Raw genomic sequence first — 27007 nt, forward strand, 5'->3', positions numbered from 1 at the left:
GTGGGGACTCCGGTGGGCTTTACTCATCCTCATGCGTCTTTGGTTCAAACACATACAACCCATCCCACTCAGCCTGGAGAGGAAAGGGAGCTCTTAGTCGTGTCAGTGCTGGGAAGTCTTCCCCTCATTCCGAAATAAAAAGACAAGCCAAGGTACAACGTCAGATCAAATCAGGCAGGTGATGCTGCCGGGGAGACCAGGCAGCTGCGGTTTTGGTTGGAAGCTCTGACCCAGAACGGTGGCAGCTGCTGCTTTGAGCAGGATCCCTGCTTTCGGCAGGCTCCGCGCCTGCTCCGCGCAGCTGAAGCACGACAGGGAAACGTGCTGTTCAGCCCAATCGTTCTCCTTGGCAGAAGGCAGCCAGACATCAGGCATCATGCCCAGAGCCAGGAAACGAGGCCCAGCAAGGTCTCAGCTCAGCGCTGCACCCAGCACCATCCCAGATCAGCTAAAGCCAAGGGCGGAAGGAGAGACTGGCGCAGGATGAGGAGCGAGACCGCTGCTCCCAGCCTTGCTCTTCCCTTGTGTTTACTGAGACGTTGCAGGTCCCTTTCTGGATGTTGCTGCTGTGCAAAAGATCTTTTTTAAAAGACGTGCCCAAAAATCTCACGCTCTGCACATCAAGTCTTGTTGAAAATCCCAGGCACCGTTCCCATCTCCAGGCAGCTCCCAGCCCTTCTGCCTGCGGGTGCGGTGGCTGCAGACCTCTGGGCTGGTGGATGCTGTGCAGGGAGCAGGTCCGGCCCTGTCTGGTGCTGGAGAATATAAGCCCACCAGCTCATCAACAGGCTTTCCATGGGGTTTAGTGGCCTTTGGATTGAGCCCTTAACCAGTTTCTTCCAGTTTTTCAGGTTTCTCAGCAGTCACAGTCCCAGCATAGCCTCAATATTCAGCATATGTCCACCTCCATTTTTTTAATAAAATAATAAAATACATTTTTATATATAGACTACGAAAACTGTACAATATTTTATGCCAAAAAATGCCAAGGCCACAATTAATGCTATACAAATGAAAGGCTGTACTTTGCTATCATGGTACCAAATGTTAGCAGCGAAGAATAGACACAAATAGGTGCAGTAAGAAAGCATCGGTTACCCTGAACCCCTATCTTGCAGCTCTCATATTAAAAAATAAGATAAAAAAAAGAACAAAATAACCATCTCCAGTGGACAGCCAAGGTGCTGGAGAGCCTGGAGCACAGATGGGAACGGTGACCCTCTATGAACCCTCTATAAATCAGGATGCTACCAGCTGCGATCCTCTCAAAACTGAGGACCTGAGAATAAATCATTCTGTTACATTTATCTGGGGAGGCTGGAGCCATTGAAACACCTGAATTGCTGCAGGTGTACTTGGATGAGGGGGCACTGAAGAATGGTATTGGAGTGAGCAGTGATGGTTCATGGAAGACATCTCTGTGCACTCTGTGGAAGTGAGTCTCTCTCAGAGCAGGACAGGGTGAACAAACCCTGAAGGACAAGCACACACCTGATGACCCAACCGTGCCAGAGCTTTGAGTGCGCTGGGCTGCAAAGGAGAGGTCCAGAGCTTGAAGTGCTGTGGAGGGTCTCTGCCCAGGCACTGTGGCAGCATCTGGATGCAGCACCCTTGGATCACTCCACAAAGTCCTGCCACCCGAATGGCGGCATCCCATGGGTGGGCAGCCTGCCCTGGCTCAGGCCTCGTAGAACTGCCTCTCCATCTGCTTGGTGAGGGTCCCGCTGGACATCACGGTCCGGCTCACAAACTCTTTGGTGACCTGTTTGGTGAGGGTGCTGCTAGCGCTCTCCACTCGCTGGCTCGTCATCAGCATGCCGTCTGCAACGAGAGGTCAGGACACCCTGCTGATTGTGGGGTCACAGAGAACAGGATCTGCTCTACCTGGTGATTCCTGGCAGAGATTTCTCCTCAAATACTACTTTCACCGATGGAAAACTTCTCCAAGCCAAGTGATTCAACACTTTGCTGTCAGTCAATAAGATGGATTTCCTAACAGCTCCCAAACTCATGTTGCAGGGTGAGCCCATGAGTCCTTGAACTCAAGGGCAACAGCATGGGACAACTACACTGATGTAATTAAAGATGGTTATCACAGTTCTTTGTTTTTATCTACTCTGAAGAGACCTAACCTCACAGTAAGAGTTATGATTTGGTCCTTAGCAATAGCCCTGGGGGCTCTGAAAACTCAGCGTTCCCTCTGTGACTGGACAGCATGCAGGGAAGCAATGGCAACTGCCTCTGGAGAGAGCGGGGACACAGTGTAGGAAAGGGTCTGGTCGTCTTCATCCATCCCACCTGATGGACCCTCTCTCCCTACCACAGGCCTTTGGACAAGCAGAGTTATCCTTTGCTTTCCGAGGGTTTCCAAGCAGGCAGCGAGCCCCTACCTGTGAAGTGGGGATCCAGGGAGGAATGGCTGATGCTGGTTTTGGTGGTGTATTCGGTGGGGAAGTTGTACACTTCTCTCATGTACTGCTGGCCTCCAAACTGGGAGAAAGTGCCTGAGGAGAAGAAAAAGGGACAAGTCGGGCAGAAGACAAGGAGTTTCCAACCCTTTGACCTTGTACAGCGAGCAGGAACAGTCAGCTCAGGAGGTTTCTCTTGCTGGCATCAGAGCCGGGTTTAGGAGCAACTGGGAGGACTGAGGGCCTGTGTACTATAAGAAGGTGCCTCCAGGTTTGTGTACAATCAGGCATAAGGTAGAAGTTTCCTAATAAATTAAACAGTGGCAGGTCCTCAGGATCCTCTCTTATTCAGTGCATCAGGATTGGGACAGTGCTCACAAGGCACAGCATTGTCTTTGTGTAAGACAATGTCTCCATGCATTTCATGGAAAATGGAGTGACCACCAGAGCTGGAAAGGAACTCCAGGTGTTGTGTTCCCTACTCTGAGATGTTTCTTATCTTTCCACCTCCACAAAGGCATGGTACCATACCTCCATCCTGAGATTCAATGGTGATGATGCCTTCTCTCTCCGGCCCAAAGCCTTGGGTTGTCTTGGCTTGCACTTTGAACTTGTAAGGGACGTTCTCACTCAGGTGTGGCACGGTCAGGTTAGTTTCTGGATTGTCTCCTTCGACATAGATATTCCTGGGCTCCCCTAATCCGCACAGAAATACCAGTGGTGAAGACAGATGAGTGATGGCCCCTCCAAACACACTCCCCCCAACTCTGGCCAGTGTCTTGGCTTTCCCTAAGCTCTACATCCTCCACAGACTGTAGGATCACACCACCCAGTTCTATTGAGTGTTAAGACAACCCTATTTTAGTACAGTAGTGATCCTCAACAACCAACCTCCACTGGGTCTGGGCTGCAATAAGCTACAGGTCCTTCCTATTCCTGCCGCATTTGTTATACCAGGCCGTGCAAGGACACAAAGCATCAGAATCCAGCAGCAACCAGGTCTGGAATCAACCTCATATCTCCACTTTGTACTGATGCAAGCAGCCAACTTTGTTGTCTGTCCCAGCAAAAACACACCAAGTTGCTGCCTTTGCTAAAGGAATTTTGTGACCTACACAGGGAACTGTTCTTCCACAGCCTGATACTGTACCTCCTCCATGCAGCATCTCACAGGTGACCATGTAGCCCAAGATGGAGCCATTGGGCTTGCGGGGTCTCTCCCAGCTGAGCTGCAGGGAGTCAGGGTTGAGGGCAGTGAAAACCAGTGGTCCTGGAGCACTGGGGGTGCTCAGTGTGAAGGGTGAACCTGCAGGGACATGAGCGAGAGGTCAGCATCAGGGAAGGTGGCGAGGAGGAGTCTGAGAAGGGTCTGTACACATAATTTGTGTAATGAGCTGGAAGGTCTCAGCTATCTAGACAGCTAGTGGAAGGTGAGTGCATGGGGAAGAAGGTCCTATTTCAAAAGGAAAGAAAGGACAACTCAGAAGGTAGTAAGGAGTGATAAAACATCAGGGCCACCACTGTAGAGAGCAGCAGAGACATCAGTGCCACCTTCCCCTTGTCCCCCACCCACCTCACCTGGTAGAGGTCTGAGCGGGCTCCGTGGGTCCACCTGGCACTCTATGGTGATGAGTCCTTCCCTCTCAGGGCCCCAGCCTTCCTCACTCTGTGCCTTCACCTTGAAGACGTAGGAGTGGTTGGGCAGCAGGTCCTCCACCACCACCGAGTTCTGGCTGGGGTTGGGGATGGTGAGTCGGTGCACCTCCCCTGGGACACACAGGGAAGGGGAATGTCAGCACCACGTTGCAGGTGCAAAGACAGAGCTTTGGCTTTCGCCTAAACTCTTCCTCAAACAGACCGCCTGGAAGAGTCATCCAGGGCCCACAACCTCAGCCATCCCCACCACACCTTGCCACCAACAACTGCTAGTGCAGGATGAAACGTTGTTCCCAAGAAAGGTTGGGACAAACAGTGGCTTCTAGAAAACTCAGAGATTTTGATCCAAAGGGAACTACATTTTCATGAACACTGCCTGAAGTTTCATTTAAAAATAAGAGATTTCCACTGCAGTCTTTCCTCCAAGTCCAACTTGATAGAAAAAACCTTCGACTAAAATATTTGGGCTGATAGAGAAGGTGTCCAAGGTTTTTTGGAGGTGCGACCACACAAGAAACCCCAGCAAAAATGGGGAATGAGAACTGTGGGGTAGCTGAGACATTTCCTCAAGGCTACACAAAATGCAGAGTTGGGATCAGTCCCTGAATCCCCAGCTGGTTGAGGTTGGAAGGGACCTCTGGAGGTCATCTGATCCAACCCCCCTTGCTCAAGCAGGGTCACCCAGAGCCAGCTGCCCAGGAGAAGACCCAGACCAGACTCTCCACTACCAGAAGCTTCCACCACCAACTGCCCATTCACTGACCTCCGTTGAGGAGCTGGTACTGCACGCTGTAGCCCTGCACCTCCTTCTCGCAGTGTGGCTCCTGCCAGCTCACCTTCAGGGAGGTGGGTCCCAAGGCAGAGAATACCAGGCGTGTGGGGGTGTCGGGAATGCCCAGCGGCAGCCTGGAGTCTGAGACAAAAGAGGAACATCAGGGTGGAGGTTTGGGAGCTGGGGGAGAGGAGAGAGTGACACACACACAAGCATGGGATGGTACTGATGGTCCAGGGAGAATGTGGTGTGAGCTGTCATCTCTGCAAGATGGCCCATCCTGAGGTGGGACTGGCTGGCTCTGCACAGCTACAATGATGTCCCATGGTCTTGGGGGGCCAACCTTGGGTTGGACAAGTCAAGGTAAGCTTTGTGCCCTTGTGGTAGAAAGACCAGAGCAGGGTCCCAGGTGCTGTGCGTGGCCCTTGCTCACCTCAAAGCACCCTGTCCAGTCTGCCAGAAGCTTCACAGACATCTTCAGATGTAGCTCAGTTAAGACTGGCCCTGATCTACAGCTAAAGCATCCCAGCACCTCCAGGGACTGTTCATGGGGCTGTGGGCAGCTTGGACCAGGGACTGGGTGCTCTGGTTGTCCCCCAACTCAGCTCACTGGGACACAAGGCTCATGGTGAGCACAGCAGCCTCCCAGGTGACACTCAGGGACTGAAGACCCTCATCAACATGGGTTTTGGCCAAGGAGCTTTCAGAGGGACATCTCATATAGAGCACACATTCTCCCCAAGAATCCTCCAAAGGCCTGTGGGGCAAGACTGAGAACAAGATTGTTAGGAATGAAGAGGATGGAGACAATGAGCTGATCAGTGGCAGCAGTGGTGAGCATTACTCAGCCCAGTTGGCTTGAAACACAGCTGAAGTCATCTGCAAATGGAAAGGTGGTGTGATGAAGGCACAGCTCGGGTCAGTAGGAAGATCAGTGTGGCACACAGCAAGCCATGGAGAGAGGGTTTGGGGGCAGCGGTGGATGGCAACAGCTCATGGATGGCTGGTGGATTGGCTGTTATGTGATGCATGGCTGGGAGGAGACACTGGACAAAGCTGTACCTATATACTTGCAAATCCCCGCAGACCCATCGGTCATGATTATAGAGTCCCGAAAGCCAGTGCTGGGGTAGTAACCCTTCACCTTTACCCTTTTCCTGAAACCCACATCTCTGGGCCGTGGGACTGTCCTCCCAGCATCTTCATGGATGGGAGGGAGGAGTCTCCCCGGGTAATCTACAGAAGTTGTGCAAGAGAAAGAAAAACACCATTGGAGATTTCAGAGTGGGCTCAGCCCAGGTGCTGGCTCCTGCAGAGGTGGCTTTTTAAGGCTGAAATTTGAAGAACCTTTTAACAACCCTCTGTCAGCACTAGCTGATGTACAGATGTGGAGCTGAAAGGTAACTGTGCTGCTAGATAGAGTAAGAAGAAAAGAAATGTGCTTTTTCCAAAGTGCTTCACAATGTGAGGAGAAGGATGGAGCTCCCCTTCCCAAGTGCTCTTCATGGGAGGGATGGGAACCCTTTCCAAAGTGATCTGGGATCAGGGTGGCCTCAGCAAAGCGCCTGCACATCAGTGGTGAGGATGTGACCTTCCAGATCTCTGGCTCATAGGCCACCTTAGCTGTGAACACAGGCCTCACCACAACGGGACCTGCAGGGCGTGGGTCTGAGGACAGTCATGGGGGTGGAAGGGAAGGACAGGTCTCATCACCATGGTACTCACCATGCCCCATCAGCATCGTGGAGTAGTCTCTTGTCAGTGAGGAGCTTCCCATCACCCTGTGCTCCTGCTGCACGTGTGAGCTCAGCTGATGATAGCTGCTGTTGGTTGTCCTGGTCAACGTGCCACTGGCACTGCCGGGGAAGGAGAAGTCCACCCGGCCATTCAGCAAGTGCTCTGTGAAAGAAGAGGGCACATTGTGAAGAATGTGGCTGCAGACAGGGCTGCTGCCCCAGTTTCCGTGGGGAGGAAGCAGGAGGCATCATGGTGCGTCCTGCCTTGGCTGCATCCCAGCTTCAGCTGCTCTAAAAGGTCATTCTGGAGCACTACACCTAGGACAAGCCACAACCAACCAACACGATGACGCAGAAACAAACAGGTTGACGGAGACTTTGCCCTATGCCCAGCACCAGAGACACCCGTGGTGCCCAAGGTAACTCCAGACCTCGGCCTCGCTGGGGCACTGCCTTGTGCTTCTCGCCACGTTCTCTCGCATCTCTCCTTTGATGCAAGCACAGGTTTATAGTTTCACATTAAAAAATTAAGGTAGAAGAAAAATAGCCCTTTATGGAGGCAGTTTCTCCAAATCTCACTCTGGATCCTGTCTCAGCGGGGTCTGAAAAGCAAACTCTGCTCCATTGTTCAGGTCCTTGACAAACCTATGTCCCTTTCCAGCAGGCCAGGAGAGATCAGCTGCCCATAAGAGTGATTTCTGTTTTACAGTCCAGCAGATCTGCCCCAGAAGCACAGGGCACTTAATTAAGGTGAGGAGCTGCCCTTGGAGGTGGCACTTAGCAGGTATCATCTGAGTTTGCTCCTGCCTTGATGGTCCAGTCTTTTGTAGAAGCAACTTGCTAGCAGGCTCCCAAGTCCATGCCGAGATGAGGGTTACCTTGACACTCTTGTGAGCAGACACACCAGGACAAGGTTTTGAAGTAGACTACAGCACGCCAACACGAGGATGGGCACACGAGGGGAGGAAGGGGACACGAACGGGGCAATCCCAGCCCCTTGGCTCAGAGCAGGATGAGACAGGACACTCAGTGCTGTAACGAAGCCATCCTTCACCTGCTTGGGGCTGGGGGGTCCTGCTCCTTGTCAGGCTGCCAGTAGCCCCATCGCTGTCCTCCTCACCGAGGAGACCCTCGGTGTCCGAGGAGAGGCGGCTGCTGCCAGAGAAGCGGGGAATGGTTTCAGGTGGGAGCCTCCAGGTGATGCGGCGAAGATCCAAGTCTTCTCCCAGCAACTGCACGTGTTTCCACCTGGAGCCTTTTGGGACAACGCAAGCACTGGTGTTGGCATGATCTGCATCAGTGGGAACAACACCTGTTCACAGCCCGTCTTGCCAGGTGTTGGCTGATGAGTTCAGGTGGTTCAACCATCGTATGACTGGTAGGTGGAGGATGGTGGGAATGTGACATGCATGGTGTTCCTCAACCCTAGGGCTGTTTTCCAGCCCTGTGTCCATCACAACAAAAAGCGAGAGTCAAAGTCCCACCATACACCTGTCCCTGTTACGAAGACTCTGCAACAACTGTCCTCTGCTCAGGAGAGGTTTCCTTTCTCCTTGATATATGTTTGGGTGGTCAGACTCCTGGTGTTCCCATTACTTTGCTCTCTGAAAGGACAAGGACCTCGCTCCTGGATCCCAGGCCCTGGAGAAAACCCCCAAGAAAGACCCTCCAGATCCCATTGACCAACCTTGTCATTTCACTCATGCTCTATCTTCCCCTTAATGTCTGAGTATAAGACAAGGGAGCCAGCACCATTCAGAGAGCGAAGTGATGGAGGAAGAGATCAGAGGCCACAGGGATCCACTGGGATCCAGTTCATAGGCCAGTACATCCCCAACACTCAGCGAGTTCCCTTCTGTTGGCTTGGCCAAAACCCTGAGCATCCAAGGGACTCAGAGTCTGTGCCTTGGCCAGCGTTTGTTTGCTGGCGGTAACTCTCGTGGTCCAGCTAAATGGCAACAGGAACGGAAGACAAACAGTGTGAGCCATGAAAAGTTCCTTTCCCACCCCATGCTGAGATTTCTCTTTGCCTCATGGCTACAACAAGGAACTGGTCTTGTTTACACTGTGACTAGTCATGTGTTCCTACGTATGCAGCTACCGTGCTTTGGAAAGGGTGATCTCCACCAGCTCTGTGACTTGGATCTGCCCATCTCCTTGAGAAGGAAAGGAAAAATGAAGCTCATTGCTGAAAGCTGTTAAGGAGAATTAATGTTAAAAATGACCTTTGCAAAACTCAGAGCAACGTACCTGAATCATCAGAGACACTGGGACGCTTGCTGCCAGCTGGAGAACGAAGCACATCTGTGCTGTACATCAAGTAGCTGTCATAGTCCTCGCCTCCCTCTGCATCAATGATTGGCACATCAGGGATGATGGGGACTGGAGGAGAGGTGGAAAGTGCCATTAGACATGCAGCTTAAAATCACACAGAGTTCCCATGCTCTCACTTCAGCATTTGCTGAGTGGGTGGGATGCAGAGAAGCAGCTGGGGTGATGGGGAGCACTCCCCAGCACTGTTCCTGCCCCCCAGCTCCCCACACCAGCAGGGCAGTAACTCACTGGACATGGGGCGCTTGGGCTGCGTAGCAAGGTTGATGGTGGCTTCTCTCTCAGGTCCCCAGCCAGCACCATTTCTGGCCTTCACCATGTAGCGATAGGGCTGGGACTCCCGCAGGTTTTCTATCAGCACCATGCGCTTCTTTGGATCTTCAACCAGCACCTTCTTCGTTGGGCCAATGGGTACTGCAAATACAGGTACACATATCACCCAGGAGGTCACGAGACAGAGAGGACCCCACCATCACCCCACCCTTGGCCAACAGACCAAGGCTCTAGAACAAGGTGCGGCAGCTATTTGGGCTGCTCACAACAGGCATGACATTGTCTCGGGGAAATTCCCAAACTGAACACTGAAGTCAACCTACAACAGAGGTCTCCTTGTTGCTGGTGTGTCACCAAATAGCATCTTCCTGGCACCCTAGCCCTAGGTCTAGGCCTATGAACCAAGTTTTCAAGATGAAAAACAATGCAGAACACTATGGAAGTGAATGGGAGCTGAGAGCCCTCTGGGCTTTGCAGGATTTAATCCTGAGTGGTGGTTTTTCTGTCTTCTCTGCATCCAGGAGTGACCCCTGCAGATCCCAGTTTTCCCAAGAAAAGGGCTTGGAGCTGTTCTGGTTCTGCTGCTGGGGACCAGCCCAGCCTGTGAAAAGTGTATTCCAGCCCCTCAGCATGGCTGGGCTGCCCCGGTCAGAAAACGAGCTCTCACCGTTATCCTCATTAACGAGGCCATAACTGACTTCATAAGCCGTGATCTCCCCGTTGGTTTCTGCAGGCTCAGCCCAGCTCAGCTGCGTCACGGTGGAAGACACGACGTTGAAAGCCAAGCGGCCAGGCTCACTGGGGACTGGAAAGGCAAAAGCAAAGGGTCTGGGTTACTGGAAGTTGGAAGCCAGCACATGCAGGTGCCCAAAGTTCCCTGGATCACAGCTGGGTCACAGTGGGAACCCCTCAGTGCTTGTCCCCAAGACCATCAGAAGCTCAGATCTGGAGCCATGACCCCAATGGTTGGTGCACAGGCATCAACTTGCTCCCACACAGCAGAGCTGCTCACCATCCTCAAGCGTGCGGCAGTGGATGATGTCAGAATAAGGCCCTTCACCCAGGGCGTTGTAGGCACAGACTTGCATCTCGTAGTCGCAGAAGGGGTAGAGGTTACTCAGCTCTGCTGATGGTGCTTTGACATCGATGAGATGGGCTTCTGACTCAGGGTCGCCTTGGATCCAGTATTTCACCTGGCAAAGCAAGAGCAAGCCATGATTCCTTCAGGTCGTCACCGTAGCGGGTGAGAAATTCCCTATCTCTTATCAGATCTGCTCTGGGACAGCCAAGGTGTTGTGCCATTCCTCTGAAACGAGAGGCCAGAACAGTCTGGGCATTTCATGGTAAGTGATAGAAAGGGCGATAAACCCAGCAGGTATCTTTCCTGCAAATTCCGCACCCACCCAGCAATGGTCCCTCAAGGATGGAGGGGGCCAGAGGTGGTGAGCTTTCTCCCTCCTTTGAGCGTCTTCTCCCCATCCTTTTGGCACAGGTGACTCTATGTGTGAAACATTCACAGGATGGGACCCACACCCACCACTTACCTTGTACCCCAGAGGTTTTCCTGGTGGAGGAAACCAGCTGAAGCGGATTTCCCTGGAGCTGAGAGCATGGGCATTGGGATTCAGCGGTGCACTCAGGCGGCCTTTGGGGGACTGGGAGACCTGGCCCACGCCAGTCATTGAGGGGACACTATCCACCACCTCTGCAAACACGAGGAAGAAAAGTCACATCAGTGCTAATCCCCCACATGGAAGGAAAAGAAGAGCCCTGGCATCATCAGTGACCCTTTCAAAGCATTTCTGAGGGGTAAATCCCCATCGCAGGGAGAGGAAAATGAGGCACTTGGTGGTGACATCCCCCAAAACCACTCAGCAAGCTGGCGTGAAATTCGGGCTCAGACCTGCCCTAAGTCCTGCACCTCCTGCTGCTCCTCACAGGCTGCCCAGGTGGGAAGAAAGGAAGATACCACCTTCTTGCCTCTGAAAGTCATTAGCTCCATCTGAATGTATTTAATAATGTCTCAACATCTTCATCAGTTGCCCTGTGCAACCATGAGAGAAGATGGAAACAGGCAGAGCCTTCTCAAGTTGCCCGTTGCTTCTCCTAGAAATGCACGAAGTCCAGCCAAGAGCTCTCCAGAGCCTCTCCAACCCCAGCAGCAGTTCTGGTTGATCCAGTGATGAGGGACTTCCTTGTACCCCCAGTATTCATGACCAGTAGTGTGATAAATACCTTTATGTTATTGACGCACTTGATGACAAGCCTTACAGTTTTGCTTGTCCACCCACAGGAACCACCAAGAACTGCTCATGGTGCATCCTGCCTCTTACTTATTTTTACAGCTTTTTATTCAAATCCCCAAGGAAAAGGAATGAAAAATCCACTGTTTCCTTTAGCAAAATAGATTATCCGTCTTCTTCCCACCCGCTGTCTATACCCACTAACGCCTCTAGAGGGAGGCCCAAATCTACCAGAAACCTCCTCACCGCCTGTTCTTTTGAGTGAGGAGCAGGGCTGGAGCTCTGTACACCACCTCGGGTGGGCTGGTCTCGTGTGGGGGTCCCACACCCCCTGCTGCCATTTCCCACCTCTTAACTGCCAGCCCCTACCTGGGTCAGCGATGGTCACCGTGGTCTGGGGGTATCGGCCGATCTTGGCGCCGTACTTGGGATGGAGGAGGTCGACGGCGAACTGCTTGAGCTGGGAATTGTGCAGGAGGGTATCTATTTCAGTCAGCTCCAGCAAGGGGATCTGCACCTCCTTTCGAGTCTCCCCGGGCTGGAAGACCAGGTCACCCTCTGTGAAGACGTAGTCCTGGAGGAGAAGAAGAGATGTGTGATTATAGCCCATAGCATCCAAGGGAAGGCTCCCGGAGAGCTCGCCCTTGTCTCCCAGTGAACCCCCACTTGCCTCCCAGTGCCCACAGCTCAGGGGGTAGCTGGTACCTCTGTCTCAGGTACAGTCAGCCTCTCATGTCCCCAAGGCACAGGAAGCAAAGGGATGTCTGCTTTTGTGCCAACCGCAAGCCTTGGGTCTCCCCTCTCACAGCCACATCCCCTTTGAGCCCCATCAACTGCTCTTCTGCAGCCTCAGGGCTGGATCCTTCCCAGCCCTCTGTGCCCACTCATTCCTGCCTGCCAAGGCCAGGAGCATCATCCTTACCCTGCCATTCTTGGCAGTGAGATCTCGTGTCCTGTATGTGACTTGGGATTTCCCGTTGTCTATGATCTCCCGCAGGACAGGGATCTTGGCTACCTTATCAAACCGGCTGTGGGAATAGGCTGGCTGCAAGAAGGTGATGAGGCTGCTGGCTGGAAGGGAATGTGTAGAGCAAATACATGAAGAATCACATTACAAACATGCAGGTGTCCTCCCCCTCAACAGAGTTCCTATCATCCATGGGAGTGAACTGTCTGTGAAGTATTACTGCATGGGCTGGAGGCTTTATCAGTCCTGACTCTTGCTCCCTGCTCAAAACAACCAGATGGGAAGCAAAGGCCAATCTCTAGGAACATTCACCTGCCCCAAGCACAGCACAACAGCAAAGAGGGTTTACTTTACTCCAGTGATTTATGAACTGGAGCAGCAGAGGCCTATGGTCAGCCCTGTATTTGCCACCTGTGGTGGTCAAAAGTTTGGGTCTCTGTCACCAGGAATGACAACCCTCCCTTGGATGCTTTGAGAGATGCTCTAGTTTAGACCCAGGTGACTTAAGAAAAGAGTCACCAAGGACATCTCTGACCTGTGACCTGGGGGAGCTCAGATCGGCAGGCTGCATCCCCTTAGAAACCACATGAGTCCATCTGGACATGTAACACATAAAAACCCTTCATCTTGTGCCACAGTTGCAGCCCTTCACCTTGTTCCTTGATGATGGTGATGTTGACAAGCCTCCGCCCAATCTCTGCAATGCCGGTGGGGACATCAATGGCCTCCACCTGCAGCTGCTTCTCATCATCATCGTCCTCCCTGATGAAGAGTGGGACACGGACGTCAACCAGCTCCACGGCCTCTTGGAACTCCACCATCCCATGAGCATCTGGGGGAACGGACAATGGTGAGGGGTGGGAAACGTGTCCTGCCGTCAGCCAAGGGTTAACGCTGGGCTCTGCTCCCTACCTTGGTCTGAAGTCACAGTGTAATAACCTGGAGAAACCTTCAGGTCGTTGAAAGCCTCATGGGAAACGTGCTTTTCCACCACTTTGATGATCTCTGGCTTGGCCGAGCGAGGGGCGGTGAGCACTGTGTCCACAATGGTGTGGTCCTGCCTGCAACCAGTGGGAAGAACAAGCTGGGTAAGAGCTGAGGCCAGGGTTGCTCATCTCACACAGCAGCTGGAGGGGCTACCGAGTGCACAGGGCATTCAGTCACCCCACACGTGTGCGTGCAAAGAGGGAGAAGCAGCACAAGAGAGGACTGCAAGTTCCTCTTACCTTTTCCCAGAATTGGGCTGTAACCTGGGTGGAAAAAACAAAAAAAAAAAAAATCAGAGTGACTAATGCATTTGAGGAGACAAAATTCTGTGTGAATCACAGCCCTGTGCAGGTCTGAGCTGCGGCAGCTGCCCTGCAGGTGCCAATTCATCCCGCAGAACCTGTGGCCCCATCGCGTGTTCCCTCCTGCCTGGCTGCTCCCTCTAGCCCTGGTTTCCCAATGCAATGAGAAATGTGCCCACAGGGGAAATCACATCTGGTCAGAGTTGTGGGGAGGGGACACCGCTCCCTGCTCAGTGCCAGCGTCCCAAGGCTCCTCTGTCATGCACCAGGCACTTGTAACTTTGCATAGGGCTGAAACTTTTGAAGATGATGGGAATTTTCCCAGCGAGCACTGTGTGACCAGGATTTGTCCCTGTCTGTGGGAGTCTCAGGTCCAAAGCCAGAAGCAGCTGAGATCACCTGCAAAGCCAGGTGGGCTCTGCTCTGCAGCCCCAGTGGGTGAAGCACCACATCAGGCTTGTGCCGGGGGTGGCTCACGGATTTCACACCCCAGCTCTCCATCCACTCCCTGGGCCCTGGGGCAACCCTGTCCCACAGGAGATCTCTCCCCAGTGACTCACCTGAACTTGGTCTGCTGGAGCTTGTGGCAGCCAGGGATGTGCTTGAAAACCTCGTTCAGCTGGAAGGAGAAGAGGAACTCTTACACCACGTCCCTGTGTGAGCAGATGCTGCTGCCAGCAAACACGAGAGCCCTCTGGCCGCCCCCGGGTCCTCCCCCTTCACCCTGCCACACCAGGCAGGGACCATCACCTGTTTTTTTCCCCAGAATATGGCAAGAGGCTGAAAACTGAAGCCAAACAGGAGCTTTAGGCCATGTGCCCTGAAGCAAACCTCAAATCTCATCAATGTGATGCTTTGGTAATTCTCACAATCATGATCTTAATATCTGTGCTTTTTTTGGAAAGAAGAAAAATTGCTTCTTCCTTTCAAGCTGTCTGGGTTTACAGGGAAGAGGGTCTTCCCGTTCCCCAGCATTGCAGACTCCCCCTCAGTGTGGTTGTCCCCCCGTCCCACCTCAAAACCCCTCATCCCCATGTTCGTACATTCTCTTCCACTTCCTTGCGCAGCTGCTCGCACTCTCGGGTGTCCAGCTTCACCAGGTTCTGTGTGAAAAGCCGGGTCAGCCTCAGAGACAGCCCATAGGGAACTGGAAAGAGAAATTCCCAAGTCAAATGCCTTCCTTCTTGGCCAGAGAAATGACCCAGCCAAGAGCTGGAAGCATGGAGACAACACATGATGCTCCATGCCCAGATCCTGTATCACTAGCACCATGGCACCAGCAGAGAAAATCCTCTGAGAACTGGAGAGCTAATGCAAAAGCTCTCTGCCAAATCAAGCAAAGAAAACTGCAAGGTACAAAGGACGTATGCAAGGTACATCCACTATGCAGCTGTCAGGAGGTCCCCAAGGTGACCACCTGTCCTGCTACAGGGTTGGACACAGAAACATGCTGCTCAGCATCCCCCAAGATGGAAGCAGATAAAGGAATACCCTGCTTTGTAACTGGGCTTGGAGGTAACACCATGTCTACTGGAGCCGGGGGTTACCTCCAAGCATTCATGTCCTCTATGGCACCCACAGCATCTCCTCTCTGCCTTGTCCCTCAGATGTGGCACTCACCGAGATCTTTGGGGTTGGCGGCTGCAGGGGAGGTGAAGCCCTGCTTGTGAACGTTGTTGTTGATCTTCCAGCGCACTGTGTCCCGGCCCTTGAGGGACCCACTGCGGACCATGGGGGTGTCCAGGTGGTCAGAGGACATGAGGCTGTGGCGAAGCATGTAATGGTCCTCCTTGAATCCAACAGTGCGACCTGCAGAGCCAGGCAGGCTAAGAGTCTGGGCAGACTGGGACAACACCAGCCATCAATGTCCCAACAACAGAAACTTTGTTTTGGGGAATCTTTAGATCTTCCACCATGCTAAGGGTGTTGGGATGTCAGGAGTGCGGTGGGGTGGAGAAGGCAAAGGGGTGTCCATGGGAGCACATCACACCAGTTAGGCATTACAAGCGACACTGGTCAGGGGAAAGCCATAGTGGGATTCCCAGCAGGACACACCAGGGTGTGGGGCAGCAGCTTGAGGGCTCATTGACCCAGGCTTTTCCCTAGACCCACCTCCCCAGGTCAGAGAGGAGGAGGAGAGACACTTGTCCCAGCACACACCCCCTCAACCCGGGAAGGCAGTGAACCCCACAGATCCCCCTCCCCCACTTCGAAGGGCTGGTACCTCGTGCGCAGCAGGGAAGCAGGGCCAGGCAAGCCTAGAAAACAAATGGCCAAAGACACCATCACTTTGTGCTGAAGGGCGAAAACTCCACCGCGTCTCCAGCTGGGGGGATTCATATCAGCAGGGATGGGTGGACAGTGGATGGGGCTCTGGAAGCTGATTTTAGGCAGATATCCATTCAGTGAAACCCCACAGCAACTCATGTTGGCAACAGCAGAGGTGCTGGATAACACTGGGACCCAGCCCTGGCCAGTCTGGCCATGCTGGGGGCTGGATGCCTTCTAGAAATCTGCCATATTTTTGGCCTTTATCTGGTCCTCTCCCTAGGCTGGGGCAGCCGGCCGAGGCACTCACCTTGCAGCAGGCGCAGAACTTCCAGCAGAGCAGCAGCAGCAGCCCCAGGAGCAGGATGAGGAAGATGAGCAGCGGGATGAGCCAGAGGAAGCTCCCTGGTGGGCACTCTACAAGGGACAGAAATGTCAGCCCAGGGCATGAGCAAGGAGGGATGGGGGAAGCAGGAACAGAGGGGAAAGGCTGGACCACAGCAATATGAGGGATGTAGTAGCCTAGTTGATCTTGGGAACTCCTCCCTTGGCGCTCACAATGAAAACTGATGTTCAGAGAGAACTATCCCACCTCTCTGCACACATCCAGTCATCCTGAGGGGCTGTTCAGCACCTCGCAGCTCTACCTGCCCGTACCAGCAGTGACAAGGCACTGATCTCGAAAGGTGCTGGTCTCTGAGGACACTATTGTCCAGCCCCTGCAGTTCATGTGACAGCCGATATCACCCACCCCTGTCAGGCAGGACAGTGGGCAGGGAGGTCCTGCCAGCAGCTGACCCCTCCCAGGGGCACAGCAAAGGGACAGGCAGGATCAGAGTCACCATGTGCGCAGGTCACTTTTGATCCAGACCCCAGGCTGGACCATCCCCTCCTGCCAGGTCCATACTCACCTTTTTTCTTCTGCACGTGGACGGTGGTGTTGGGGAGGACGGTGGGGTCTCCCTCCAGGGTGTAGTGGTAGGTGCAATCGTCATCCTCGTCCTGGAAGGAGCAGTACTCGCTGGCCTCCTCTGCAGACAGAGAGAGGACATGATGGCAAAGCCATCAGGACCAGGAAAAGCTTGAGGAGCAGATCCACATGCGCGCACACAGGGCAGGACGCATGGGAGACACACCACATGTGTCTGCACCCCACTCTGCCTCTCCTGGTACCTTTCTTCAGCTCTTCCACCATCTGGATCTGGAGGTGGCACATGCTGCAGTTTGCTTTCTTGTTGCCCGTTCCCCAGGCCTGGCAGCGAACGCAGTCCCGTATGCTCTCGCACACAGCCTGGAAACCCTGGGCAGAGAGACAAGGTGGGGTGATCAGGAGACAGCCCAGGGGAAGCAAGGGAGGACATTACCTCCGAAAGGCAAAGGTGGGGGGCAACGCCATGTCCTCGCCCAAATTCTAGGGCAAGGTCAAAAAGAAGAATCACAGAAAGCAACCAGCTAACAAAGCCAGCTCCAAAAAATCCTATACCAACAGCCAGCATTGGGGCAGTGCCTAGATCTTCTCCAAGGGTTTTAGGAGGCCTTCCCAAAACACAACCAAGCTGGTTTTCTCCACTCCCCCATGGGATTAGCCCATGTTTGTCAGTGGATTAACTGAAGCACCAGGCCATGAAATGGCTTTTCCCAGTCTCGAGGCACATCAGAACAAGGCAGGAGTTGAGCCGCAAACCTCTGCCCTTCACCAGTGTGCAGATAAATGCAGATGGATATTCAACAGTTGCTGCTGGTGAACTGGAGGGCGAAGCAAGCCCGTGGCTGCAAAGCAGCTCCCATACCAGACCCTTCCTGGCCATGGAAGGCAGAACAGGCAAGACTAACCCCCGCTCAAGGTTTTGCTCCTGACCAAGATGTGCCTTCATCTCTTCTTTGTTTTCCTCCCCACAGACTCTGCATCCCAAGGAGAACCCAGAGGGACCCCAGGCTGAGCCTCACCAAGGAGTAGCTGATTTCACAGGTGGAGCTGGTGTACAGCGAAGCCTTGTCACAGATGCACCTGCCACATTCACATCTCCCGTGGTTATTGCAAATGCCCTGGGAGGAAAGGGGAGACAGTTGGTGTCTGAGAGCAATTGTAGACAAGCAGCAGCACTGGGAGTCAACAAGGCACCAGCTCCCAGTGACACTGAGCCTTGGGTACCGGGACAATTTGCTACAGCCCTGCCTGGTCCAGTTGTCCCTCATGCAGGTGGAGCAGGACCTACCCCTCGGCTGTCGATGCAGGTGTCATTGCTCGTGGGACATTCACAGCCTGGACCCTCCCAGCCGCTCTCGCATACGCACGCGCCCTTGGAGCAGCGACCACGATCTGTGACGCGAGAGGAGGAATTATGCAGGGACCAGAGCTGCATCACTCCCCTGGACCCTTCTGCAGGCTGCTCTGGCTGTCCTGCTTTTTTTGGGGTGCAAAGAGGCTGCAAACACACTCCACAGCATCCTCCTGCACATTTGCAAACACACAGTCCCCGCAGCCCATCGCTGGCTATTCAGCTCCCCGTGTCAGTGCCACCAGCCCAGGGACACCCTGCCTGTGCCACAGGCACAGCGCACCCCACAGCTGGGAGATGTTGGGGGCAGCAGGGCTGCTCTCACCGTTGCAGAGGAAGCCGGAGGTGCGCGGGCACTGCAGGACGTCGTATTGGCAGAACGGCCCATCGAAACGCTGCCTCAGGTCCTCAGAGTAGCACTGGCACTTCCCGCACAGGCACTCGCCCCGGCCCGAGCATGGCTCCACATCCCCGGGGCGGATACAGGCTTCGTTGTTGGGGGATGATGCTGGGGAGCAGTCGCACGTGTCCCCTCGCCTGGTGGGGTGGAAATGGTGCTGAGAGAGGTGGGAGCAGTGCACAGGACAGCAGGGTCCTGGCCTGGGACTGCACATGGGTGGGATGCCCAGGGCACAAGTGTGTGTCACTGTGGGTCCCCAGAACCAGCAGGAACCCTGGGAGGGATATGGAGCTGGACAAAGTCCTTACCAGCCTGGGTGGCAGATGCACTGTCCACAAGCAAAGTCCCCGTGGAAGCTGCACTTGGGTGAACTAAACTCTTTTTGCTGTAGAAGAAGAAAGAATAGGCATTACCAAATGATCTCAGCTGCCCCATGACCACTTCAGGAACCAGAAAGGCAGATCTAGGAGCAAATTTTCCCACAAGTTCTGCTATAGGAGAACATGCCCAGCTTGGTGCAGGCAGTGGTGAGGATCCCCTCCGCCAGGCTGAGCAATAATGAGGTGTCAAGCAGTACCCACATGCACCAGCCAAGGTGTTTCCACCCCAGGCTGGCCAGGAGGAGGTCACCTCTCTGCAGCACACACCCCCACATACCTGTTCACAAGAGCACACATCGCAGTAGACAGAGGCTCTGATTTTGAGGCTGTCGCTCAGGGATGTGGGTTTTACATGGATAACTCCCTCCCGCTCTGTCTTCTGGAGGTTGCAGACGTGCTGCCCACCAACATACTCGAGGGCCTTCACACGTACGTTGAACTTGCCCTAGGAGGAATGGATGTGCCACAGGGGTGAGCCAGCTCTGCTGGACCACAGCTCGGCCAGACTGACCTCAGATGAAGATGGAAGGAGGGATACAGTGGAGGGCTCAGTCCCCAGCACACACCTCCCCTCCGGGGCCATCTAAGGACTCACCACTTCTCCACGAGTGATGTGGAAGGAGCCAGATTCTGTCTTTTCGTACATCAAGGACGTGAACTCTGTCTTCATGGCTTTGGGGACAAAGTCAACTCGGATGTCCATCTTGGAGCGGATGCGCTGGGTGGCAGAAGGTAACCACAATATTGATTTTCAGCAGTACACCTGCAACCACCTTCTGCCTCCTTTCCTGGGCAGGAGGTGCCCACCCTCTGCCTTCCCTCTGGGGGCAAGAACAAAGCCCCAGAGAGCACCATTACCTCAAAGGCTGTGCGGAGCAGCTCCACGATGTTGGAAGAGTCCTCCTGGAGCACCCCGATCTCAGAGATGGGGAAATACTTGTGCAGCTTCTGCAGAGAGACAGGAGTCCCCTGAGCCAAGGTCTAGCAATGAAGTGGGCTCTGCTTTGAGCAGGGCTTGGACTGGAAACCTCCAAAGGTCCCTTCTAACCTAAATTCCTCTCCAGCTCTGTGTCCCCACTGCTTTACAAGAGACAGCAACATGGGGAGACCTCCAGGAACTCAGATTCCTGCACCCAGTAGTAACACACTTTGAGACCTCTCACAACTCAGAGTAGGTGCCCAACACCCTGTGGCACCCTCTCAAATTATCAAGGTGTTGGTTTAGCATTTGCAGACAAGAGATGGGAGAAGACTTCCTCCTCACAGCCAAGCTGCAGGAGGAGGAGCAATGGTCCTGGAGGAGAGGTAAGCCCATATGGCACAACCACTGCCATCTCCTCACCTCATAGTAGCTGTAGGAGTGGTTAGTGACAGCAAAGATGGGGATAATGTTGTGCTGGCCCAACAGGCGCACCAGGGTGGGCACCGAAGGATAGTCCTGCTTGGTGTCATACACGTAGGTGCCACTGGTGTCCAGGTGACATTGCTCATCATTTCTTGCCAGGATCCCTGCCAGGACGTTGGTACCATCAGCTTCATAGTGAAAGGCAGATTCAGTGGAGAACACGAGCAGGTGAGTGCTGTCCTTCCTCCAGCCGATCTTATCCTACAGCCGGGAATAGGGACAAGGGACATTTATCTCTGCATCCACCAAAACACTGCACAGCACTTGCAGCCACTGGCAGGAGCTGGAAAACCCAAGGGACAAGGCACCACCTCCACTTGGCAGCAAATGCAATCGGCTACATGGTCCTAGGTACCGAAGACAGCAGGTCTCCATTTTCCTCATCTGCACCCCCAATGCACAGGGTGTCTCCCAGGCACATGTATGTACAGGGAGCAAACCCATGCTTTTCTGGATGTGTTTGGAGCTGCGCTCATCCCTCAGCCCAACGGGCAAGCCCAAATGGGCTGTTTTCCAGGGAGCAGAGCATCACCACTGTGGGCATGGAGGGGGACAGAGCAAAGAGCACACACAGGGTGCCCCAGCAAGGAGCTCCAGAGATACACACAGATGATCTGGGCCCCAGGAAAATTTGGGAATTCAAAACAACTCGGCAACAGGAGTGTGCAGCTGGGAGGGCGAGAACTGACTGTAGCTGAATGGACCATCTGGGCTTCTTGGCTGCCTCATCAACAGCCCAGCGTGCTGCTCCTTCGCTAATCGCCCACTATCAAGAAGATCCACCCATTAAAAACACAGCCCTGCCCACACATCTCCTGCATCCCTGGCCACCCGCACCTTGCAAACAGCTGTCTGCAGGATGGCATCAAAGCCGCCCTCGGGGGCATCCAGGTTGCCAGAGATGCGCTCTTTCCTCAGCTCCTGGCTGAAGTGGTTGATGTTGCTGGTCAGACGGATGACATTCTTGAAGGAGAAGGGGGAGTCAGCATTGTTCCAAGGCTCACGTAGCCTAGAAGAGAAGGGGAGAGAGCTGTTTTTGCAGGGGGCAGGAGCAATGGGATGCTTGGGTGTGAGGAGAGGAAAGACAAGGAGAGCACCCAGGGGCTGGGGAACCCCTCAAGGGATGGAGAAACGGGAGGTACCTGCCCTCCCCTCTCTACTCCCATCCCAGGGACCCATTGGCCTCACTCACTTCTCAGGTCTCATGTCTGTCTGAGGGGATGAGACTTTGTCCACAAACTTGCCGAATCCGATGGTGTAGTTGGATGTCAGGGCTTGTAGGAACTCCGCTGGGAGAAAAGGAAGGGAGGAGTGGACATGTGAATAAAAAGATGTCTGCAAGGTTGCTGGTCCAGGATAAGAAATCCTTTCCTGGGCATCATCACTGCTGGTCAGGTCTAAGATAAGAGTCCCAAACTGTCAGCTTTTAGAGCTCTTTGGGCTTGGCACTTGTCTTTTTGGGGGTAGAAACTTATACCACCTTTGGTAGCCTCTTTCCAAGACTGGGGTTTTTGCAATAATAGACACCATGCCTATAGGTACAAGATACCGAAGGTACCACACTGTGCAGGGCACCAGCTCCCACGCTGGGCTGAAGGGAGAGAGCACATGTGATGATTCCTGCAGAGCCAGGAGAGACATCCCCACACAAAGCAGCAATAATAAGCAACTCTAATTAAACAGGTGCCTCTCAGGGCTTTGGCAGTTGCATCCCTTTCTCTGGTGCCTACAGAGAACTCACAACAATGGGCAGGAGTGAGCTGCGTGCCTGCATCAGCACAGGAGCTGGCTCCCCTTTGCTCTCACCTAGGTTTTCACCCATGCTTTTGAGGTTGTCCAAATCATCAGACATAGAGTAAGAGAAGTCCATAAGGATGTAGAGATCCACAGGGCTCTCCAAGGGCTGAAAGACATCCATGTTGAAGCTCATCTCCTCTCCAGCTCGCAGGCGCATGAACATGCTTTGGGGGGACACCTGGGTCCTCTGCAGGGATGTGTTGATGCTGAAATTCTGTGAAGGAAGCATGGTGTGAAGGGGATGGACTACATCTCCTGTGCAGATGCAGTGAGGAGGAGGCAAGAAGCAGGGAGACACATGGGAAGGGGAAAGGCAGGGATGCTCACACTCCCTTCTCTCACGTACAGCCAGGGACCGAGGCAGCCTCTCCCACGTCCATGTGTGCCCAGCTGGACACCTCCTCCAGACCCTGGCATTTTGCTTACATCTGTTTTGCCTGAAAAGCCACCCCAGCCCTAAGCAACCATGGCTGGTTGCCAACAGGTCCATCAGCTAGCAAAGGCAGAGCATTGGTTTTGAGTAGACCCTACATAAACAGACGTGTGGGCTTTGTATTTTTTCTGGTGAAGACTCTAGAGAAGGACGAAGGACATGAAGAACACTGAGGAGGTGGAACCACAGCCAAGCAAGGGCTGTGTCCCCAGCACCCACCTGCTCGGTCCGCATCTCGCCCCTGCGGTAGACGATGCTGGCCTCCCCGCAGCCGTACCGCAGCAGGTTCTCCCGCAAGTCGCAGCGAGACTCTTCAAAGCTCTGGCAAGCGAGCAAGAACAACATTACAACCACAGAAAGCAACAAATCTTCCATGCAGGGGAGCAAAGCTCTTGTCAGGAAGCAGTATCCTCTGCTGAGACCATTAGCAAGCCTTTGGGAGCAGGAGAGGGATAGAGAGATGGGGACAAGTCTCACACAGAGGAGCCCATGTCCCCAAGCAGCAGGGAAACGCAACCACCAGTGAGTTACTGGGCTGTCTGGGATAAGACTCTCCATCCCTCGCACATGTTGTTTCAGATCTGGCACACTGGCATTTTCTGATAAACCCCTGTATTCCTCCAGGTTTGCCCCAGACTCCCCTTTTCTCTGCACCAAAGGCAACCCACATTTTGGTGCTTCCCAGCCAGACCAGCTCTTTGCAGAGAGAAGCCAGAGCCAGAAGCTGATGCTGCTCTTGGGTTCCTCTCCTGGTTTTGGCTGGGGGTGGTGGGTTCCCTCCATCTGCAGGGTGGGAAGCAAAGCCTCGCGCTCCCCTGCAAGGTCTCACCTCGTCAGTGCAGAAGGAGCAGTCCTTGTCCACTCGGATGCACTCGGTGCAGCTCTTTGCCCGGGACAGCACGCAGCGGTTACCTACCAGGACAGATCAGGAATGGGGAAACGCAAGTGAGCCCTGGGAGAGTGTGACAAAGGCTGATCCCGTTCCTGGGAGAGGTTTTGCCTTAGTGGTTAGTGGAAGCTGGCTACAAAACAGAAGCGGGGTAGCAAGAGAGGGGCCCCAAATGCTGGGGAGAGAGAATACAGGAGGAAAGACACACAACAGTTCTTATCTGCGTGAGGATCGGCATTTCTGAAGCCCAGGAGGGGTGCACAGACCCCATGGGGCAGCACCAAGGGGAGAACACAGACGGACCTACTGCAGCTGCACTCACTTTTGCTCCTTTGGCAGGAACTGGTGGCACAGAGCAGGGACAGGAGGAGCAGCCGGGCGCACATCCGTGGCGGCACATCCATCCTCTTCCTCCTGAAACACATGGATCCTAACGTCGTGGAGAGCCAAGAGATGGAAACGGTTCTGGAGAAGATCAAGGCAGCTCCCACAGAGCCCCTGCCCAGCCCTGCTGGGGTGGGACAGCCCTGCCAGCCCTGGGGAAACCACCGCTGAGCTCAGCAGGGCAGGGCACTAAAAACAAAAGCAAGAGCTCGGCATGTGCGAAAGGCTCAAAGTCCCCAGCAACATCAGGGCAGGGCAGCTGGCACACCACAGCACCCCTGTAGCCAGAGTTGGGGTGCTCAGCTTGTGGGGTCACCTGGGCCAGGTCCCAGACTGCTCCCGGCCAGAGCCCAGCACTATCTGCACGTGTGAGCACCAACCAGGTCAAGACCTGGCTTTTCCTGGTGGGTTAAGGAAAAAAAGAGAGGAGGAAAACAAAGTGACTGTCTACATCTCTCCTCAAAAGCAAAACAGACCCCTCCCTTCAGCTATTTCCTATCACACTAAGAGTTTCCAGGATGGTCGAACCAACAATAAATAGAGGGTGAGGCCTTGGGAAATGCCAAACTTGGAGCTTTGGAGCTGCTGAATGAATCCCTGGTCTTGAGAGCCCAGCAGCCCCCTCTGTCCTGCCCAAGGCAGCAGGATCCCTCACGTGGATCCAGAGACTAAATCCTAAACAGAGTGAATCATCCTCCTTCTGCTTTCCTGCACAGCTCCCTGCAGCACCAGCCATCCCCAGCTCAGGGTTTTCACACGTTTGGCTTTGCAGGGGTCCCTCTGGCCAAGCCCCTGTGCTGGCTCCAAAGCCGGCAGTTATCCTCATCCCTGGACATGCCCACGACCTCCTTCAACACCAGTCCTCATGCCACCGCTTGCTGGCAAACGTCATGTCCCTCACCACTGAGACAAGGAGCTTTTGAAGCCAGGAAAACCCCCTTTTCCCTTGCTCCACCCCAGCGAGCTGTGCCAGCAGTGGGGAGATGCCAATTAGAGGTGAGATGAAAGGGTGGGGAAGTCCATCGAGCCTGTCAAGGGAAAATACAGCAAAAACATTCCCTGAGCACTCAGCAAATCCCCTCTCCCATTGTGGCAAAAGCCACAAGGAAAGGTTTGGTATGAAGGACCGGACTGCTCAGCTTGCACACCTATCTTCCAAGGTAACCTCAAAGCACAGACCTAATTCATCCTCCTTTAGTCACAAGTCAAGAAAGAGTCACCAGGGGATGGATGGATACGCCCTGAGCTTTGGTCACATAAGCCGCTGTCGTGTCTTTCCAAGTGCTGAGATAAAAAGCCATAAAACTCAGCACTATACTAACGTTCTGTTGCCCTGTGATCCACCAGCCTCCAAGGCTTCGGCTGAGCAGTTGCCAGCGGGCAGGGCACTGGTGGCACCCAGCATTGCCGCTGCCGGTAATGTAAAAATAAGCCAGCAGCCATCCCTCAATGTCAAAAGTGTCCTCTGGAAAGGAAAGCACCACTTTCACTTCAGAAAAGCTGTAGGGCTTTGGTTGGATTTTCATGACATCAGCAACAACAACAAGAAAAAAGCTGTTGTGCAAAACCAAGGAACGAAGTGGAGCAGCTCCCAGCTGCACAGAAACATGCTACCCTGTCCCAGACCACCGCTCTGGCCTTTCCTCCTGCTCCCATGCTCCACCAGCCTTTTTGCCTGCACCTCAGCTCAGCCCCAAAACTGCTCCGGAAAGACCCGAGACGACAACACCCCATGTCAGCAAAGGACTGGTGGCTCCTGTACCATCTCCTCCTTCTGCCCCCTGGGCTCAGGCAGGGGTAACCCCGAGGGGCAGAACCCCCAGGGAGGTCAGGACCCTGCCCAAACACCGGCACAGCCCTGGGACCCTCCTGTCCCCCCCTGCGCTGCCCCACGTGCTGCTCCCGGCACATTCTCTGCCCATTTACCCCCAGCAAGATGCCTTCCCTCTCCCTCCCCTCCCTGCATGCTCCTCATTCCCTTTTCCACACCTAACCCACGCCTGTCAGCTCCCTCACACCAATCCTTCTGTCCATCCATTTCCCTATTTCCCATCCATTTCAGCTCGCAAATACCGACACCTGCAGCTCAGCAAAGCCCTGAACACAGACTTCCCTGTAGCCTTTTCCTCCAGGGACCCCTCTCCCCTCACCAGGGTATTGCACAGAGCCACCCATTTTGCAAAACAAACAGCCGGACATTTCACCTGTGGAAGCTTTCCCTGGGCGCCAGCTCCAAGGCACAAGTGCCTTTTCCCCTGGAAATGCAGCGGACAGAGGGAGCAACCTTTGAAATCTGCAACACATGGTCCCCAAAGGGCTCTGCTCTGCCTTACCACACTGCAGTACCCCCACCTCCACCCCATAGCCCCCCAGCCAAACACCTTCAGAGACAAAAAGCACCCCACGCAGCCCTGCAAAGACCTGCTCGCTCACAAGCTTTGCCCTTCCCAGCCAACCGAGAGGCACAAGACGGCGTCCGACAGCCAAAACCAGGGGAAAAATGGGGAACAAGTAGGCAGGGACCTGAGCCCCCTCACTCCATGCCCTGCCTACCTGCTCACTCAAGGAGCCCCACACTTTATTTTACCCCCTGGTTAATCAACAGTGAGAAATTAAAGCCAGCTGGAAGCTAAAGAGCACAGATGAATTAATTCCACAAACCTCATTAGCGCTGGGTCTGACTCAGTGTCCAAATCCTCTGCTGCAGCCCAAATAACAGGCACCCACACAGCAAGCCAAGAAATTCTTCCAAAGGCAAGAGGGGGAACGCGCTGCTTCGCTGCCACAACTTGATTTCCAGTCTTTCTTCTCTTTTTTTCCCTCCCTCTCTATTTTCTGTCTCTTTTCTCTTTCCGGTTAAACGTCAACTTCCAGTCCGGCAGGGAGGGCAGGCAGCCCGCGCTCCCACACACCTCCCCACTGATTTCTGTACCCTCCAGTCAAATATCGACTTTGTTCTCACTCCCCTCGCCGTCCCGGAGCTGCCGCCTCTCCCTCCTGGGGGGCTGGCGGGGAGGAAAGGTGGGAGCTGCGATAAAGGAGACGGGATCTCAGGTGAGGACGAGCTTTATCCCAGCTGGAGAGGGAGGAGGGGGTG

The 27007-nt window shown here is 54.0% G+C and overlaps 1 protein-coding gene across 4 annotated transcripts; it reads right to left on the minus strand.

Annotated features, from left to right (window-relative positions):
• Positions 1-936: 936 nt before the first annotated feature.
• ITGB4 (integrin subunit beta 4) lies at positions 937-27007 on the minus strand. 4 transcript variants are annotated; one of them, XM_071816326.1, is made up of 41 exons: positions 26572-27007; positions 23849-23940; positions 23467-23549; positions 22857-22958; positions 22214-22418; positions 21600-21696; positions 21245-21416; positions 20345-20608; positions 19861-19950; positions 19598-19720; positions 19280-19447; positions 18931-19007; positions 18548-18759; positions 18160-18263; positions 17891-17989; positions 17117-17243; positions 16855-16974; positions 16254-16360; positions 15900-15933; positions 15296-15484; positions 14719-14822; positions 14236-14294; positions 13613-13636; positions 13299-13447; positions 13039-13218; positions 12342-12490; positions 11789-11993; positions 10721-10881; positions 10189-10369; positions 9844-9981; positions 9135-9317; positions 8823-8954; positions 7627-7827; positions 6562-6735; positions 5899-6072; positions 4828-4977; positions 3987-4175; positions 3559-3714; positions 2940-3104; positions 2391-2504; positions 937-1821 (listed from the first exon to the last, which is right to left on the minus strand). In XM_071816326.1, the coding sequence occupies exons 1-41, from the start codon at positions 26574-26576 to the stop codon at positions 1679-1681; spliced, it is 5601 nt and encodes a 1866-aa protein (XP_071672427.1). In that variant the 5' UTR covers positions 26577-27007; the 3' UTR covers positions 937-1678. The 4 variants fall into 4 exon arrangements, with proteins under 4 accessions (XP_071672427.1, XP_065708422.1, XP_071672428.1 ...); XM_065852350.2 differs by lacking the exon at positions 7627-7827 and having other exon boundaries at positions 26572-27006; XM_071816327.1 differs by lacking the exon at positions 5899-6072 and having other exon boundaries at positions 26572-27006.

This window comes from Patagioenas fasciata, chromosome 18 (genome assembly GCF_037038585.1).
Source record: "Patagioenas fasciata isolate bPatFas1 chromosome 18, bPatFas1.hap1, whole genome shotgun sequence".
Taxonomy (NCBI): domain Eukaryota; kingdom Metazoa; phylum Chordata; class Aves; order Columbiformes; family Columbidae; genus Patagioenas; species Patagioenas fasciata.

Coding starts and splice junctions, on each gene's coding strand:
- ITGB4 (XM_065852353.1), bottom strand. CDS start 23,951: ATGTGTTTCAGGAGGAAGAGGATGGATGTGCCGCCACGGATGTGCGCC. Junction 22,959..23,466: donor GCTCCTTCTGCACTGACGAG/GTGAGACCTTGC, acceptor CTCGCTTGCCAG/AGCTTTGAAGAGTCTCGCTG. Junction 19,951..20,344: donor ACTCCTACAGCTACTATGAG/GTGAGGAGATGG, acceptor GTCTCTCTGCAG/AAGCTGCACAAGTATTTCCC.